Raw genomic sequence first — 19,132 nt, 5'->3', positions numbered from 1 at the left:
ATTCCATCTTCTATTATGTTGCATGTGTGCGTTGAACGAAATAGGAAATGTAATATAATTTACATCAGAAGATCCACTCCGCCGGCAAAATATGAGCTAATGTTGTCCGAATTGTCCAAACTCCGGGTTTTAGATGTATAGATTATAACCCTGATTTCATAGCTAAAACCTGGTTTACAGGTCCAGAGTTATTCTTCCCAGAGCCTCCTGTCAAAGATTACCAGAAAATCTTTGATGATTTCATAATTAAGCCATAAGCATGCCCGTGTATGTGTGTGTCCAGTTATTAAAAACTATGGTCTTGTTTATGTTTGGCCAGCACAGATATAGATTGCACTTGGTGGAAAACTGTGCTAATGTAATAGAATATATGAAGGCAGCTTGGAACTCTTCCTGAGAGGATATTTATCATTCATTCCCAAATATTCTGCCACGATCGCCTAATTCAGACTATGATTGTGTTTCTGGAATTTTACAGCAACCTGAATGAACTGAAAAAGAACAAAAATACAAGGAAAATATCACTTGATTCATTACTAACAAAGGCACTCTGTGTATTTCGGCTTCCTAGTGTCTGTACATCAAGGCTGATTCCTGGCATCACCTATTGACCAAGGCCCAGAGAAGCCGTGTTCCAGGTTTTTGTAGTTGCGATCAGACGCCAGAGTTGCAGCATTGGTGTGACCAAAATTGAGCTTTTTGAAATCTTGGTTGTCAGGCCGACAACTGCATGTGCACGTGACGAACGGCTGTGGCAGCCTGGCTGAACTTGGATATAATTCGTCATGGTTTTGCGAGAATTTCCTGTGATCCAATAACGTCCTGGCAACTGCGCAAGGCTGCTCTTATCTCCTTCAACATTTCATTGATCCTTATACCTTTCCTGCAAACAAGGACACAGCAATGCTCTCAGATGGTGCAGAGAGAAGAAACTGCTATCTCCATAATTAAAGCATGATAAACAAAGCGATTCATATGCAGGTAAGAAACAGTCGGAGAAACAGAAATCTCTTAGCAGATGCAAGGATGTTGACATATTCAACAAAACAATCTAGGAATTAAATTATCAAAAAGAAAGAAGACAAGTTATATTCACACAAGATATGCAAAAACCGAAGTTCACGAAGCACAAACAACAAATAGGCGGCTGGACTGCCAACATCACACTAGAAATATCAGGTTAAAACAGAATCACCAGACACAACTAATAAACAATGGAAAAATAGAAATTGTCCAACAAACTTACAGGACACTGACGCCCACAACAGCAAGGGGTCGTGGATATTCTTCGATTTCCTTCACCTTTCTCTCTCCAGGAGCACTATCAGTTTGGTCCTCACCACTTGCTGATGGAAAATCAGCGGTTTCAGAGGTACCATCAATCTGCAAGTCTAGCTTATCACTCCCGATCCTCCATATTGCTTCAGTTAAAATTGGAAGTCTTTCCATTGCCTGCAGAGATTGTGACTGTGCTTTTGAGTAACTGACTGAGATAGTTAGCATGTAACTAGAAAACTCTTTGTTATCAATTAAAACAGAACACACACACACACAGAAAACAAAATGCAAACACATACCTCAGGAATGTCAATCTTATTCAGAACAACAATATATGGTCGTTCAAGGTAATCAGGATTGTACATTCGCAATTCCTGCAATGTTAATGGACATATAGTTCCACTGATTTACATAAGAGACAAATTAAAGAATGATAAAAGCAATTAATGAAGTGAATTATCTGTGGACAACTCAAATCATGGGCAAGTTAAAATGGCTTTGATGTGTAATCAAACGTTAAAATCCCATATGCATACAACTGAGGCTTCAGAGTGTTGGCCAACCGAAAAATGATTTACTGACAACTACAAGGGCCAACACAAACTCATTTTCGGGCTCTCCTAGATTAAAATCTTACCTCTTTCACTGTCCTGTAGTCACTCACTGGATCCTCTGCTGCTGCATCAACGACATGCACCAACAACCTAGTCCTCCTCAAATGTCTTAAGAAGTTACGACCTAGACCCTAGAAAATGACAGATTTTTTCAAAAATTAGAGCTCACAAAACAGAAATTTATGCAAGATAACTACAAAATAAAGAGAACTGACGAAGGCTTTGCTAAACTTCTTCAGTATATTGGAAGTATTTGCTGTAACGAAGGCCACTTAAAAAATTAAAAATAAACATACCTTTCCCAGATGAGCACCTTCAATGAGACCAGGCAAATCTGCCAGTGTTGCCTCAGATGAAAACTGGGCAGGCCCTAGACTGGGATCACCATCAAGGCGTCCTAGGTTTGGCATCAAGGTTGTAAATGGATAATCAGCTATATCCGGCTTTGCAAGTGTGATAGCTGCCAGTAGGGTAGACTTTCCGGCATTTGGGAGCCCCTGAAAGTTGAAAGGTAAAATTACTGAAAATCTGATGATAAACTCAAGCCTAATTGCACATATACCCTATAAGTCTGTCAAGAATGCCTGAAACAATTATGGGCAGGAGAAAGTAGAATAAGCATTCGATTCTACTCATGAGCCACTATCAACATTATAGTCAACATCAATGAACCGTTTCCATACTGTTTCAACTTCTTCATCACCAAAGCGCTTAAACATTTAAGTAATAACAGTAACAGGAAGAGTTATCTTTCAATCACTTGGACAAGGTAATAAAAAATGACAGAAGTTTAGAGGTTTTAACTATGGCAAAGACTAAATTTTCAATTTAAGGATGATTACCTAATTACCACCAAAAGAAAAAAAAAACAGATACAAACAAGTTATAACTGACTCTAGATTAACCAACAAAAACTGAATAACTATTAGCAACAACAGAATGTTAAGTGACTTGCAGTATTTAACTTCAAATGCATAAAAACAAGACAACACATGCATTTATCCAATTGTGTCTATTAAAATATACACGTGCATGGCTCAGCATATAGAGGTATTCTAACGTCTGGATTCATGCACATTATGCATGACTAGCTTTATGGCGTGATCAATATAAGTAATACTTACAACAAGACCAACATCAGCAACAACTCTTAGTATCAATTGCAGACTGACCTCTTCCCCAGGCTGACCAAGAACTAAAACCTGAAACATGTTACAAATCGAGAATAACTGTCAACATCTGAAAGGGCAATGCATAATTTAGCTCTAGTCGCTTGATCTATGTGCCATTATCAGACACATCCAATCAGCCCGTTATAATTTTAGGAAAATGCAACTGGTGATAAAAATCATAAAAGGATTTAAGCTTCTTTACGGTCCAGTCCACATACATACAGACATGCATACATTTATAGATGTAGCTAAATATATCACATTTTAAGTGTGAGACACCACCACATTTCCTCAGCAACAGAAAAGCAAATTAGATTGAGCGAAACAAGCTAATAAAATCATATATAGGACCACTGTTAACAATTAAAATCAACAAATGCTGAATCAACAAGTATCTGATGTCTTCTATTTACAGCCAAATTAAAACTTACCCCAAAGATAGTTTTTTGCATGGCAGTTAATTCAAAAAATACGGGCTGCCAAAAAGAGTGCACTGCCCACAATACGGGCCTTCTTGTATATGGTATAGAATGTTGTGGTTAATGCCACTAAACAGAGATAATAGTCAGGGTTGTATTATGAACAAGAATTCCATGCCTCATTAAGGGGGTTCCACTATGTGGAGATTATTTTTATTGGTAGAGTGCATGAACCCACCCCATCACCTACCACTTAGAGGTGTCAGCACTGGAACCTTGGCATGGGCTGTATGGCCGAACCAAGTGGTCTATGCGTCGCCGTAACTCATTTTCTAGTAGTTCTTTCTTTCCTGTGTTGGCATAAACTTTATACCCAAACCACATAAAAATCTGAGTCAAGAAACTCTTCGTGTTACTCTTATTTCCCTTCATGTTTCCTCATATCAACAAGTTTGTCCAGACACCAAGCAAGTGTAGGCAATTCAGAAGAATTCTACCAGTCCATTCCATACATATTACAATTTAAACTTCCATGTCGTTGAATCATATCCAAGCATCCTACAGTTCATCATCAAGACATTCACTTGAGAACGGAACAGCATTGCTAGGTTTGCAATATGTAAAAGATACAAAGAACAAAAGCAAATCTGGTATGCAATATTCTTGACCAGTGAAGCCCCTCAAGTCCAATGCTGGGGAAGAAAGATATAGGCAATGAAATGTCTAACTGGAGAAAAAGAAAGCATCAGCCATTACCTTATCACTGTCATCTCTCATTATATTGGTCGTTAAAGTCATCGTCTTTTTCCTTCTATGCTCAGGCATTTCCAACAAGCTAATCTGCCAATATCCAAAGAAAGACATAATCAAAGAGCAAAGAAAGATATTCAGATCACGCTGAACTAGAGCTTTTACAAGCTCAGACAATTAACACTTGCAGCTTCTATAATCCTTATCATCATAATTATAAGAAATGATATTTTTCATTTCTTAAACAGGCACTGCTTTTGTAGTCCCCACTATTTTTCCTCCTAACAGTTCTTTTTTTCCCCTGAACATCCACAGCTCTAAGCTTCCATCTCAGCTACAGATATTATATGAATCCATTTTACCCCATAATTTTGCAAATGTTAGACATCTGGATATGGTCAAGAACACAGATCCTCACCCCTCCTTGTCCCCCTCTTGCAACAACAACTTCATCACCTGGATGAGCTAAATCAGCCAGAAGCTTTCCTCTTTTCTGTTTGACAACAGTACCTGCAAAAAGAGGACAAAACACAGAGTAAGTATTTGGGATGCAGAACCATCATAGTGTTGTATTAGTGAAAACAAAGTAATTTTTATCATGTGGAGGTCAAACTAAAGTCAAACCAAGCACACCCATTACTGATCAAGTTATTCAACTTTTGTTTGCAGATAATTCATTCACTGAAAGCTAATTAAAATGGCAATTTGAGAGCTAAAAGGAGTACACAAACCAAGGGGTACAGGAATCCGCAACGCTGGGGCAGCAATTCCATTATGCAATTGAGAAGACAAAACACCCATTGCATCAACATTTCCGCCACGCTTTGCACTGTATCGGCTCTTCTTGTGAAACTCCAACAAGGTATCCTTGCTTTCATCAGCATAAATTATGACGTCACCACCATGTCCACCCAGAGGTAGGATAAGTGAACCATCAAAATCCCTTTTATAAGAACTCTTTTTCTTTGTTTTCTCCTTTTCAAATTTCCCTTGTGACTTAGAAGGACCCTTCTGGTTCGGCAGACTGAGAATGGCACCATGACCTCCATCTCCGGCCCGAACAGTGATAATCACCTCATCAAAGTATTTGTGGGGTTCCTTCACCAGAATTTCAGGGGTTGGGGGTGGTGGATTCTTGATTTTAGCAAGCACACTTTTCACCACAATACCCTGGTAATTTTTTTGTGCAACCCATTTCCTAGGAGAACTGTAAACAGAAATTATTGTCTATACTTATAACAGCAAATGCAAAACAAAAATGAGATTATTATTCTATATAATGTAGCAATTGAACCTCAATACAACCACATTCTCATAGGGACTGACATATAAGTGCAATGTCATGGCATGCCACCAATCAACGTTAAAAGGTATAATAGCACGTTGTTATCAAGGAATTAAAATTTACTAACATTAGGTCTCCTCCAACTGCTTAATGCCAGTTGAATCCCAGGGGTAAAAACAAGTTAATATTGCAATACAAGGAAGGTTATCTAATACATTTAAAAGGAAAAAAAGAAAAGAAAAACCACAATCTTGATGTAGTTTCTTCCTCAAATGAATGAATGGTCCATAACTCAAAAGGTGAATTCTAAACAGAACTGTTACAGAGGATAGCTGCTTGATCATATTTTACATGAAGAAATGACTGAAACTTCAAGCTTCCTTGTAATGACATCACGAATAAAGCTCAATCTAAAACAAAACAAGCACGCATCAGGCAACTAAGGCTGCTCATAAACTCAGAAGAAGTTCGGAAACAAATTTCTGAGTCTCGTGGCAATCAACAGTAAAAATAGAAAAGAAGCACTGACACACCAAAATTCTCTCTTTTTGTCCTACAGCAGTAAAATCCTGAGTGGCAAGAACCAGAATAAAAGAAAAAATAATGATTGAACTCAAATTAATAAAGCGGGAAATCTTAATAGTTTATGGGTTCTTGATAAAGAAGATAATTAATAGATACCCATTTGGAATAAAGGGCTGAGAAGAGAAAGCAGAAAGAGAAGCCAACGAAGCTTTATCAGAAGGCAATTTGATAATTGAATATGAACACTGCTGAGGAACCCATGACAGCATTCTCCTTCTCTTCCAACTGTGTGTATCTGTCTGTGTATGAGAGAGTGAGAGAGAGAGTGAGAGAGAGTGAGGGAGTGTGTGTCCTAACGGATAGAACAGAGCAGGGTAACGGCGACCAATATTTTCTCAAGAAATTGTAGGAAAAAAATAAAATAAAATAAATACAGTGAAATTCGAGACCCTTTCTATGGCTGTTTTTATATTTTATTATTATTTTTTTTTATCAACTTATCATCCCAATTTTACTGCATTTTATCATATATAACTCTCTTTTTATTGATTTTTTCTGTTGAAAAAAATCAAATGCTGTGCATATATAAAAAATACCACATCTCATAATCATTAAAGATCACGTGCACTGTATGCGGTGGTTTTTCAATAAAACACTTGGTTGAAAAATAATTATAAACGATAAAGTGCATAATTTCGTAAACTTGAGAAGATAAGTTTACACAAAAAAAAATTAAATAATAAAATGTAAAAATAAGTACAGTCAATGGACCCTTGCAATCATTAGCCGTCGGCTTAGCCCAAGTAAAATTACAAATAAAGAAAATTTCTATTTTTTTCTTTTAAATGTGGATATTTGGCATAATATTTCTTAAATTTTATTATTTAAAAAATTACAAACACCCCATAATCATCTAACAATGAATAAATTTTGATAACCTCCACATTTGATTTTTAATAGTGAACTGCCCGATATGTATTTTTAAATTATAAATTATAATTTATTTTTTAGAATTTTTGAAAATATTTTTATGAACTAATAAATCTAAAAACTATTTACTTTATTCATCCTTAATTTTTTTCTTATATTTTTCAAAATACTTTTTTAAAGAAAGAAAGAATTGATAAAGATAGAAGTAGTAATTTACACCTCATTATTTAAGAACTACATAATTATTTTTTATTTGAAGAGTATTTATAATTTTTCAAACAATAAAAGATATTATTAATATATCAAATATCAGAAAATGTAGTTGTAGCTTACCCCAAAACTAAAGTTGAAGAAAAATGTGGAAAAAAAATTAATATGTATGATCTTACAAATGCGCGGCAAAAATTGATGGGCAGAAATTTATAATTTTTTATTTAAAGGGGCTCAAATGAAATATTTCTAAAAAAGAAGTTGTATATAAAAATTTAAAATAATCAATAAAATAAAAGGAGAGGAAAATAGTAAACCACGTGAAAATGTGCAAAAACCAAAGATGTAAAGCTCAGAACGAACGTTCACTTGCTACATGATTCCATTGATACTGCGCGCAGAAGAGCACATGGCATTTAGCAACATACATTGTTGCAAAACTTTTTTTGTCTCCCTTGTTTCTAAAACATATACACAATCTGAAAGCCCAGAAGATCCTGAGTAGAAAGACGAGACTGGATCGCTCTGCTTTTTACAACTCTCTACGTCCAGGCTCATAGAGCGCCTCAAGATGAAAATAGGTCCGCAATTGGCTCATATTTAAACATACATACGAGAAATGCAGGCCCTGATAGTTACCGACTTCACTCATGACTAAGTAAAGGAACTTTTCATAAGCGAAGTGTTGCATGCCACAAACCTCAAGCCACCAATGGAAAATATATATCTTGCCGGTTGCTTTGAGGAAGGCCTAGCTCTTGAGAAAATCCTTCAACGAGAAGAGTTGTTGTCCGTCCTAGAAAATACCAAGAAATGGGTAAAACAATGAGCGAGTTAGTGCAAGTAATGGCTAGAGAATGCAAGGTATTTCTATGCGCTAAGTATAAGTAGTGTAGAAGGTTCCAAGACTCTGAATTTCAGAAGATAAAGAGCATTTAAAAGTATATCTCAAATTCCAAAAGAAAAAGAAAGATAGAACTAAGCAAGGAATCAAGTACATGGATAACTCCGCAACAGAGTAACAGCAAACTTCACACCTTGCCGAATTCTTGGCTCAAGCACTGCCTAACGACAGTTGTCTGCTGTATTAGCCTTTCCATTTCTGAGTAGCTGGGCAGTTTAGTGTGTGCTGCCGTACAACGAGCATAAGTGTTAGAAAAATTATCAATTGTCAGATTTCATGCCAAGACGAAAATAAAGCTGCATCAATCACTAAAACTGCATTCCAGTGAGGTAAAAGGAAAAGAAAGCAAACACCCCAATGCTGCAACTTTAAGAAACAAGTACCAAGAATTGCCCTGTTTAAACTGTCTGCAACATGGTGTCTGTGTTCCGAGCTCAGTAGATGGAACATTGGTGACTTCTCTGGTTCCTCATAAGCAAGAAGAGCCATAAAGTCCTGCATGAATAACATTTTCTCCGTCATCTAAAGAATAGTTAAAACCCAATAGGCCTAATAAGGTTAGGGGTTTTCACAAATTAACAACAATATACTCCATAAACTGAACATACTTCGAGCTTCTCGACATATTTTTGCTCTTTCCCAAAAGGAGTGAACTTGGACTGAGCAAAACCTAGAGCTTCATCACTGCCACAGAAATTTAAGTTTTAGGTAAACATGCATTCGCATGAAGTTCTAACTAAACCAACTCACTCACATTTTCCTAGAGCACACAAGCTCAACAAAATGAAGGCTCAAAAGATCAAAATGCAAATCTTTATTTTCCTCCAACAAGCCAGGAGCAAATTCTTCTGTTAACTCGATGGCCTTAGATGCATTTCCATCTAATGCAAAATGGAAAATTCCTGCAAGTGTACCGTCAAATCAGTCCAACAGCTACTTTTGCTAAATCTTAGAGTACACAAGCAAACAACCCAAAGAGCAGCATTAATTCACATGACACATTCAATTATTTTGAAGAATTTGTTTCGTCTGGATTTGCCTCACTCCTTAAGTGTATTATCTTCTCTTCTTTCTTTGTTGCATTCCTTCTTCTGGAGTCCCAACACCATAAATACATTATAAAGAACATCATGTCCTATAACACAAACACAGAAAAGCAACCCCTTTTACATAAAGTTACTATTCTGGGGAACAGTCAGACCTAAAACAACTGATTAAATTAGCAATTGGGGTATCCAGAAATTTAGTAGGACAATTATAAATCATGTGAGCAACGAGAGAAGTCATAATTGATAAAAGGTAAATTCTAAGACAGTTTAGTACAATTCTAAACTGTCTTAGAATTGTACTAAACTGTCTCAAACCCACATGGTAAAAGTAAGTCATGATTGACACAACACTTTACGTGTTAATGTTTGTTCTAGTTGCTCACACAATATTGATAACTGAAAACCTCGTTAACAAATTAAGGGTAGACCTAAAATTGCAAACAATTTTGGAAGCAGAAGGGTCACTAAAACTTTAAGAAAAGAACTTATTCCTAATAGGTGTCGGGTTGGGGGGCGAGTAGCTTCCTTACTTTTCCTTTTCTCCATGTCCTCCAGATGATCAACAGGCTGCTTCACCCCAGTACAAGCAATGAACGACTCCAATGTGTCTTTGAAGCAATTGTGAACAAGATATGAGCGAACAATCTTGTGGATGTCATTTCATAATGTGCCTGAAGATCAGATAAATAAGCAGATAGAATACTCCGGTTTAAACAATAAAAAGGTAATCTCAGCAAATTCACAATAGCTCTCTCATCAACTCAGATTAGACTAACATGAAAGACCTCCAATAAAGATAGCAAAAAACTGAAGCAAACTGGTAACTGTGCCCATCAGATGTCATGGGACATTCTCCTCGACCAGATATGTTGTGGTAAAACCAGCACATTAGTAAACAAGAATCTATAACCTACGACCACAAGCACAACAAATGTTATTAGAAGGATAGGGCACTACAGGAGTTTCCATTGGTTAATAGTTGAAACCGCTGATAGAAATGGCTTGACAAAGAGAATTTTCCTCATCCAGCTAATGCTGACAAAAGTATAGAATTCAATGATGTCTAACCAAATATCATCTGGAAGTAAAATGGCATCGGCCCAATGCTAAGGGAGAAAAGAAGAATCTATATTCGACACAAAATCTTCTATTGATATAAGTAAAAATAAATGTTTTTCCCCACCACTTTATATCCCAAGCCAACCTTGAAAAGGACTAATATAAATAGCTTCAGTCTGAAGTAATAATTCAATTGAAACTGGTCAGAAACAAGACAATTAAGCTGAATTCAAATTCACAATTCTCAAGAAATTCCCATAATCAATTAAATCCAAATAACTGCCAATTATAAACCAAAAGATATTACCCACAAACTTCAGCTCAAGATACAGTATTTCAATGGGGTATATCAACAAACAGAAAACATGCATCAAATCAAAATGGAAATCACAACCCACATCAAGAAAGTCAAAATGGCAACAAGATGAATCATAAACAAAGCGTTCAAGAAAGAAGGAAAATTACAGAAAAATAGCATCGACCCACATCAGACAACTACACAGCATGTGCCAAGAAAACCTAGAGCGGCTTACAATGTTCTCATACTGCCGCGGATCAGCATCCATTTCTGCCACTTGTTGAAGGCAGATTCGTCTCCTATATTTTTGTGGGCAAAAAGTCAAAAACAGCAAAATACCAAAAATCCTACACACTTGAAAATCTTGAGAGAGCCTCTAGTGAAATTTTGAGCGTATATAGAGTTCTTGTGCTTAAATTAAAACTTGGTATCATACGATAAACGTCTCTGTATGTTTGTGTTGAAGTGAAGATTAATGTTGGACTGTTTCCATTGTCCGGAAGCAAGGGGCTGGGGGCATCGGATGTCCAAGGACAAATTAGTAAAATAGCTTTTATATGAAGTCGCTTCTCTCCGGTTTCCTACGATCCGCTTATTGCCGGTTATAGGATAAAGCGGAAGGACCTATTATTTTTTATAGAAACACTTCTCCAGCCGAGACGCGATTCCAAAAGTGTTCTACAACGTTAGCTCAAAAGTGAATGGAATCAAGAATGTTCTTACCAGTTACCGCACACGTAAATAATAGGGTTAAATTCAATTTTCACCCCTCAAATATCCACTCCCACATCAATTTTGATAAGGATAAAATAGACTTTTTAAACTTAAAAATTAATGGTTAGGAATTGAAAGTTTTAATACTTTAGAGGGTAATTGATGTAGAGTGGATACTTTAGGAATAGTAACTATATTTAATCGTAAATAAAAATTATAGAGAATTTTGTATATTCCTACTATTAAGTAATTTTTTATTATGCTTCTTATTTTGTTCTTTCTGTTTCTAATAAAGTGTACGTTTGTACTGAATTCATTCAATTTTTGTGGTGAATTGACTAAAATATCATTTTAAATTACGAGTTGTACTTCTATATATATTTTTTAAAATATTCTTATAGACTAATATACTACATTAGGTCAAAGGGTAAAGTTAGATATTCAAAAATTGGTATGACAATAGTTGGCACACTTAATGTGTGTGCAAAAATATTTAAAAAATATAAATAATTAATATTTTTGTCTGGGAAAAACACATTTCTCGTCGCATATATTAAGCTCATTTTCAGCCATTTGTTACACTTCTCTCACATTTAGTCTTATTTATTTTAAAAAAATTCTCATTGTTAGTATCAAGTCATATTTTTGTCCAATTTTTTACGGAAAAATCACATGAATTAAACGTGGCAGTTAAGAGACTATCTTTGTTGGGGGGGCGGTAGGACCGTTGAGTTGCAGACGCAATTTCTATTTCTCTTGCCCTAATCTGCCACAAAATCCGTACTTTGAAAAACAATGCATTTTGTAAAATCACTGAACCTTCAGTTTGTTGAGTTTGATCAGTCCCACCGACGTACCGGCATTAGCCTAGTTACTTTAATAGAAGTTGTACTGTAATAATAGTTATTAGTTAGTTGTCAATATTTGATACTGATAATTAACGTATATTAAGTGTTGATAATTAGAATTTATGATAAAATTGTTATCGATTTTATCAAAAAAAAAATTTAAAAAAGGATAGTAATACACAAGACTAAATTAATTCACTCAAACAATGTTAATAATAATTAAGATGGAGCTAGGAAATTAACACACCTGACCTGCTCACCTACTGATATAATGGATCAAACTTGGTCCATCCCAAAAACTTAATCGTTCTTGCCTTTTTGTAGGATGACCAAGTTTGCTCCATTAAAATTGAATTAAGCTTCATTGAACCCAAATTCTCAAGGCTAGTAATTAAACGAACATAGTCATGATCATCAAAACATTAATGATACAACATCAAGGGTGGCGGGATTCAGATTCTACGTGGCGCCACCAAAGTGAGGCGGCGGCCATACAGCGGCGCCACCGCCGTCAGTTATGTAAGACAAGCACGACAGCGGAACCAAGCACAGGCCTCGGCTTTTCAGGTCGCGCTTTGGCTCTTCGTGTTCGTTATCAGTAGGACCCTGTCATGTTATCATGGTATATATATCATTAATCCCTCCACCAACTTATTTGAATTATATCTTGTATGCAAGTATATATTTTTAAATGTAACGTGTGAGAAATGTTATTTTAGTTTGTAAATTGGGGGTGACATTTTTGGTCCTATTTAAATTAATATTCATAATTTGATCTTGTAATTGTAAAAATTATTGTAATTTCAGTCATTTTTCGCTAATTTAGCTGAAAACTTGTACGTCATCAGCTATGTCAACACCTAAATTAGAGCTTTCGATGAATTTTATGATATGAAAATCCAACACATGTTTTTTTAGGAATGACTTGGCAAAAAAAATTACAACTTGAAAAACTTGTCATATCATAAAGTGGTAATTTTCTATTTGTCAAGTCATTTCCTATATATATAAAAACAAAAAATTAGACTACCATGTCATCAAATTGGCTGAAAACCCCTATTTAGGTGTTGACATAACTAATAATGTGGAGTTTTGGATGAAAAGAAATAAAAATTATCATAATTTTTAAAATTATAAAATCAAATTACGAATATTAATTTGAACAAGAAAATTACAACCCCTAACTTACAAGACTAAAATAGCATTTTTCACAAAATGTAGGATTAGTTTGAATGTAATGAAGGTCAATTTATTCATTGTATTCTAAATATTTGAAAATATCAAATTTCAAAAAAAGGAAAGAAAATTTAATGGCTTAATTTGATATCTTACCCCTTTCATTGCTCTACTGGACTTGTTCCGTGATGCCTTCATGTAAGGGACACTCAGTGTCTGCAAGAAACCAATATAATTATTAGTTACAAAAATTTTACACATAAATTTATTAATATCGATAATTAATAATATAATTATATGTGTTGTCGAAATACTTGTAATAATGTGGAAGGTGCAGATATTCCATTTGTTGGGGGATGAAAATAAAAGAAATATACAAATAAATATATGATGAGAAACAAATATTTAAGAAAGAAGACAAACAAGTAATGCTACTAAAACTAAGACTAAGGAAGAGAATAGAAAATTAAGTCACTGAAAGAACACGACTTTAATTATCATCATGGGTTCAGGACAAGTTTTATGTAACTTTACAAAATGTTAATGTCCTATTACAAGAAAAACTAAAAAGGTAACATTATTAAAGGGTTTTGTGTTGATGCATCTTTGTCTCCAAGTTTCTTTGTCAACTCGGATAAGACATCTTAACCCTCCACATGCGTGGGTTGGCTTCATATATATGGCCAATTGACCATATGTATACTAATTTACAAGGCAAAATTATATATATATTTTTTTTATCCTATAAGTATTGGCCCACGATATTTTTTTATCTTGTCGTTTACTCTATTTATATATTTAGTAATTTTTTGACGAATTTAGTTATAAACATCTCACATTTGATCGTTATTTGTTGAAAAATTTAATTTTGTGTAGATAATTTTAATTCTAATGACATATAGTTATATGATCAAAAATAAAATCTATTTTAGTGTGGAGGAGATCAAAATTGCCAACACTGAACTAAATTTGCCTAGAAAAAGGACCAAATATGGAAAAAAAAAAAGACTAGATGTATAAATAGAGTAAATTATAAAACAAAAGTGCTAACGATCTATAATTATAGCCGGACCAATTAAAAATATAAGCTTACTTATAATTACTAGCTAAGAGTCAATCATGATTCTTTTTTATTTAGATCATGCCACTCTTCTTAAATTGTATAATAATTAAATATAACCAGACTGGTCAGATTTAAATTAAAATTTCCCTCTAAGGGTAAAAAAAGGTCAAAAGACACCAGATGATGGAACAAAAACAAAGAAATTAAGAATGTTTACGAGTGTGAGTATTACCTCAACTTGGTTCTGAAGGAATTTGATGTATCCAATGGCCTCCATGAGTACGGACGCTGTGTCTGTCTGCAATATTCTCCAACCCCAACATGTCACATTTCTTACATAAATCACTATAAGTGTTCAGACACAAGTTTTAATATATGTATATATATACATATATTCAACTGTATGCCCATGAAAAGTGATTTTGGAGAGAATATTATGTCCTTTTTTTACCCAAATCCTAAGCATGCAACTTTTGACTCCACATTTCTATAACGGCTGTCTCCTCTAATTAAGTTACTTTATATATATGTATTATAATATTACTTATGTGAATATTCATTTAGTTAGGCAAATTAAGGCGAGTATCATATTGATCATCATGACCTAATCATTTGATTAAGGTCTCGTAGATGTTGTATTCGGTTCTGAATATACTGTGTAGTTAGATATTTGACACATACCTCAATTTTCGAAAATAAGGATACATGGCAATTATTCGCACAACACAAAGCACCATGACCTAATCATTTGATTAAGGTCTCGTAGATGTTGTATTCGGTTCTGAATATACTGTGTAGTTAGATATTTGACACATACCTCAATTTTCGAAAATAAGGATACATGGCAATTATTCGCACAACACAAAGCACCAGTTAGATATTTGACACATACCTCAATTTTCGAAAATAAGGATACATGGCAATTATTCGCACAACACAAAGCACCGAATATAGCATGAACTGATTAGATTTCTAAGTAGAACAACACTGTTTTACTTTACAATGATGATAAACTGTAATGCTGCAATTTCTTCCAAGATATTCACATTTGCTATATATGGAGAAGGTGTCTACATATTATCATTAATTTATGACTAGAGAAAGTTGAGAACATGGAAGTCAAGCTGTAATGATGATTAATCTTGAATATTAAATAAAGGATTTCTTACATTCTATTACCGTATCATTCTGTCTTAAAAAAAAAAATAAAGAAAGAAAGCAACTGTATGCTCAAGATAAAAAAACGTACATGCTGTGTATGTGTGTGATCAAATTTACGTAATTGCATGTATTAGACTCGCATATATCTTATATATTTGGTGTTTTGTGAATGGAGTGCATAGATGATTGATATATATTGATCTCTTAATTTTGAAAACTAGAAAACCACGTCGTACCTTGCCAAAAGGCGCTACTAACTGTTGAAGGGCAGCAATCCTATCTCCCAATTTCTCCTTTCTAACCTGATCCAGGCCAGAAATTGATCAAATTATGAATAAAAATTTCAGACAATCAATCGAGAATAAATATAAACTAAAAACAGTTTGTCAATTATTATAAATCGCATGCTCAACATTGTTGCACCTTAAAGGGGGGGCAGGACGCGCGTGCTTCTAACCGCGACTTTTTTGGTGCACTTTGAAGTGGCGCCTTCGGCTCCGTTTTACTGCTGCTTCGTTTCGCTTCTGCAGCTCCAAGATTAGCCGGGGTCGATACCTTTAAAATTCAAAAAAAGAAAAAGAAAAAAAAAAAAAAGTAAAGGTGAGGGGAATAATTACAATGCATGGCCCTCTCTTGTCAAAATCCAGCAGTAAAAGACTCATCAATTTCTGAAAAAATATAAAGGTGCATATATAATGCAAAAAGCTGAAGTAGCCTTTGAATGAGAAAAGAGAAGACCTCTTTCTTGTAAAGGAAATGGAAAAAAAGAAAAAAGAAAAATCATGTAAAGGATGGAAAAGGAGAAAAAAGAGTCGTAGCTTTCCTATTTCCTCCGTATAACTAAAATCGTGTGTCGAAAAGATTATAATATTATGATATAAAGGGAGAGAAAGGAAAAGATGAAATTGTTCGTGCCTAGCTTTTGCTTTGCTTCTATCCTATGAACTATTTCTGATATTCCTAAAGTGATTTTATCTACTTGAACACGATCATCTTTTTTATAATAGTAATTAATGTATCTTTGAATCACATGGAATAAAGGGTATATAGTCGACATGATGATGTCCGAGGTTTTTTAACCAATAGTTAGTTTCGATGATACGATATGTCATTTTTGCGTAAACAGGAGGAGGAGGTAAATTAATCAAGAACATACATGTTTGTGGAGATGTGTGTGTAAATGTAGCTACCTTATTGTTGGAGCTATACAACAATGGGATTTGATGTGATTGCTGCATATGATCAAAGCCATAAGAAAATCCATCTCTCAAGAGCCCAATTTGATTTTGTGAAGAAGGGTCATAGCTCCCACCAAATCTTGAAGAAGTAAGGAGATCCAGAGCCTCCAAGTTCATGTCCAACGACGACGCCGGATTCGTCAACCCCGTTTGGTTCAAATTCGAAATGTTAATGCTAGGAAGAATCTGGCTGAACCCTCTTCCATTAACTGCAGCAGCACCTGTAACGTTGGAGCTGTATAAGTCCCCCTGCGAAAGCTGAGCCTTGTTCATCAGATTACCGGATGAGACTGATTTTAGAAAGAGCTTTGTGTCGATGCCGTTAGGCTGCAAACTCCTTTGCGCATTCCTCTGCAGGCTTAGTTCATCAGTGCTTGATGGTGAGCAGCTGCTGCTTAGTATCTCGGTGTACTTGCGGTAGTAATGGTCGGCCAAGTCTTCCTTAATCCTTAAATCTTGAGCAGATTGATGACTAAGAGTGGTGAAATTTGCTGTTGTATTAGCCCAGTGGAAGCCCAAGTCTGCAGGAGCCATGGAAGTGTATTGTGAAGAGAGGAAAGTGGCTTCTTGATGCCTTGGTTCTCTTGAATTTGAAAGGTTTTCACTAGGGTATGAACTCATCAAGCCATTTGTGTTCCTGTAAAAGCAGGAGAATCATGAACAGTATTGTCAGGGACTTTCAACCCTAATTCTGGATCAAAGAAAGAATAAGAATAAAAACCCTTTTGAGATTCTCAAATATTCTTTATTTCGAATCTGAGGTATATACTTCCAGAGTGATTATCAATCAAATTCATATAAAGTTTTTAAGAATTAAATTGAGAGATGGGAAGCAACAGAAAATACTAGCGCTGTGTACATATATATATAAAGTAAAGATATATATGTAATAAGGAGTACTACCTTCTCATTGATAAACATCAAATCAACTCAAGAATAAGAAAAAAAAGTGAAGGGATGACACTGCTAGCTAGTGGCAAAAATCATAATTTGTTTTTGCATATTCTCACCTACAAAGCAATTCTGAGAAATGGGTTTTGGTGAAACATGCACTTGGGAGAGAGAGAGAGAGAGAGAGAGAGAGAGACTTACAAGAGGGAATTAGGAGTAGTCCAAGGATGAGTAGTGGTGGTACCAACAGCATAGCAAGAAGGGGAAGAAGAAGAAGAAGAGCCAAGAAATTGATGATCTTGGAGATGATGATGATGATGATGATGATGGCTGTTTGCAGATTCCATAATGAGGTGATAATTTTTTAAGACACTTGAAAATCCCAAGATTAATAATTTTTAAAGAAGATTTTAGCTAACAAAGCTAGCTAGCTAGAGAGCTCCGCACCAGGAATCTCTCTCTCTCTCTCTCTCTCTCTCTCTCTCTCTTTCTATTCAAAGAAACAGTAGCTCATCAGGTGACAGCCATATACCTCCCAGCAGCACCTTTGCTTTTTAGCACCTTTTCATACATTACTACTCCCTTCTTTACTCTTTCAATGTCTCAACATAAACCAACGGAAGACACCATTAATGACTGAACCCTTCTTCAGCCCTCCACCTCTTCTCTCTCTCTCTCTCTCTCTCTACAACCAAAACTTTCTGCAATCTTTACACAATATTGCAATTACAGGAAGAAGATGAGATGTAGCTAGTATGTTCCTCCATGCCATGATTAAGATCCCTGCCTTCAATCCCAAGCCTTTAATTCTACACAAGTCTGTGCAAAGAAATGATAGCAGCCGTGCTCTCTCTCTCTCTCTCTCTCTCTCAGACACACACACACACATGTATGTTTGGCAGTCTTTATTTTTTGTATTGGGAGATCAAATGATCAAAGTGGAACCAGAAGAAAGAATGCCTCTTCTGTCTGGCTATGCTGTATATTCTCCCCCTCAATGAGTTCTTGTGGTCCAATTCTATGATTAAACCTTTTAAGTTTATATAGAAAGTAAATTAGAAATACTCAATACTATCAAGAAAAGTGAAGGGGTGAAAATGAAGGTATGAGTTTAGGGAGGGTCCCTTTAGAAATTTCATGCCCTTACTTAATTATTTCTATAAAGACACATATGCTTTTTTTTTTTTTTTTAAATTTCATGGTGCAAATAATTGTATTTTTCCCTATATATCTTGAGAGAATTAATATTTGATTGGTAGGGTTTTTCTTTAAGTCTTAATGAGGAAAAGAATTAAGAAGCTATATAGAGAGAAAAAGATAAATACACTCCCTTAAGGTTTGGTGTAATTATACTTAAACCCCTATGGTATGAGAAATTATATTTAGCATTCTCTAAAGTTTGATTTCGTCTAACGAATAAGTTCCCCATTAGTAATTAATGTTCACTGAATTTGTTGATATTAACAAAAAAAACTAAATATAAATTTATATTTATCTTTGATTGACTTATTACTGACTTATTGCAGTTCGAAAATATTTTTTTCATTC

General features: G+C 35.0%; 3 protein-coding genes across 5 annotated transcripts; all 3 read right to left on the bottom strand.

Moving 5' to 3' along the window:
- LOC105166095 (probable GTP-binding protein OBGC2) lies at positions 395 to 6,414 on the bottom strand. Its single transcript, XM_011085324.2, has 10 exons — positions 6,200 to 6,414; positions 4,965 to 5,440; positions 4,652 to 4,743; positions 4,240 to 4,323; positions 3,017 to 3,094; positions 2,189 to 2,389; positions 1,916 to 2,023; positions 1,578 to 1,652; positions 1,247 to 1,452; positions 395 to 883 (listed from the first exon to the last, which is right to left on the bottom strand). The coding sequence occupies exons 1-10, from the start codon at positions 6,310 to 6,312 to the stop codon at positions 784 to 786; spliced, it is 1,533 nt and encodes a 510-aa protein (XP_011083626.1). The 5' UTR covers positions 6,313 to 6,414; the 3' UTR covers positions 395 to 783.
- On the bottom strand, positions 7,530 to 10,761 carry LOC105166285 (glucose-induced degradation protein 8 homolog). The gene is made up of 8 exons (XM_011085591.2): positions 10,729 to 10,761; positions 9,913 to 10,046; positions 9,667 to 9,797; positions 8,842 to 8,989; positions 8,696 to 8,771; positions 8,471 to 8,582; positions 8,221 to 8,312; positions 7,530 to 7,979 (listed from the first exon to the last, which is right to left on the bottom strand). The coding sequence occupies exons 1-8, from the start codon at positions 10,759 to 10,761 to the stop codon at positions 7,935 to 7,937; spliced, it is 771 nt and encodes a 256-aa protein (XP_011083893.1). The 3' UTR covers positions 7,530 to 7,934.
- LOC105166094 (transcription factor bHLH110) lies at positions 12,250 to 18,599 on the bottom strand. 3 transcript variants are annotated; one of them, XM_020695216.1, is made up of 7 exons: positions 17,704 to 18,599; positions 16,646 to 17,330; positions 15,879 to 16,010; positions 15,692 to 15,757; positions 14,527 to 14,592; positions 13,388 to 13,447; positions 12,250 to 12,661 (listed from the first exon to the last, which is right to left on the bottom strand). In XM_020695216.1, exons 1-7 carry the CDS (start codon positions 17,835 to 17,837, stop codon positions 12,515 to 12,517), a joined length of 1,290 nt encoding a protein of 429 aa, XP_020550875.1. In that variant the 5' UTR covers positions 17,838 to 18,599; the 3' UTR covers positions 12,250 to 12,514. The 3 variants fall into 3 exon arrangements, with proteins under 3 accessions (XP_020550875.1, XP_011083625.1, XP_020550876.1); XM_011085323.2 differs by having other exon boundaries at positions 17,786 to 18,599; XM_020695217.1 differs by having other exon boundaries at positions 18,117 to 18,599.

The sequence above is a fragment of the Sesamum indicum genome, linkage group LG7, assembly GCF_000512975.1.
Source record: "Sesamum indicum cultivar Zhongzhi No. 13 linkage group LG7, S_indicum_v1.0, whole genome shotgun sequence".
NCBI classification, from domain to species: domain Eukaryota; kingdom Viridiplantae; phylum Streptophyta; class Magnoliopsida; order Lamiales; family Pedaliaceae; genus Sesamum; species Sesamum indicum.
Note: the sequence above shows the minus strand (reverse complement) of the source record. Positions and strands in the feature narration are given on the sequence as shown.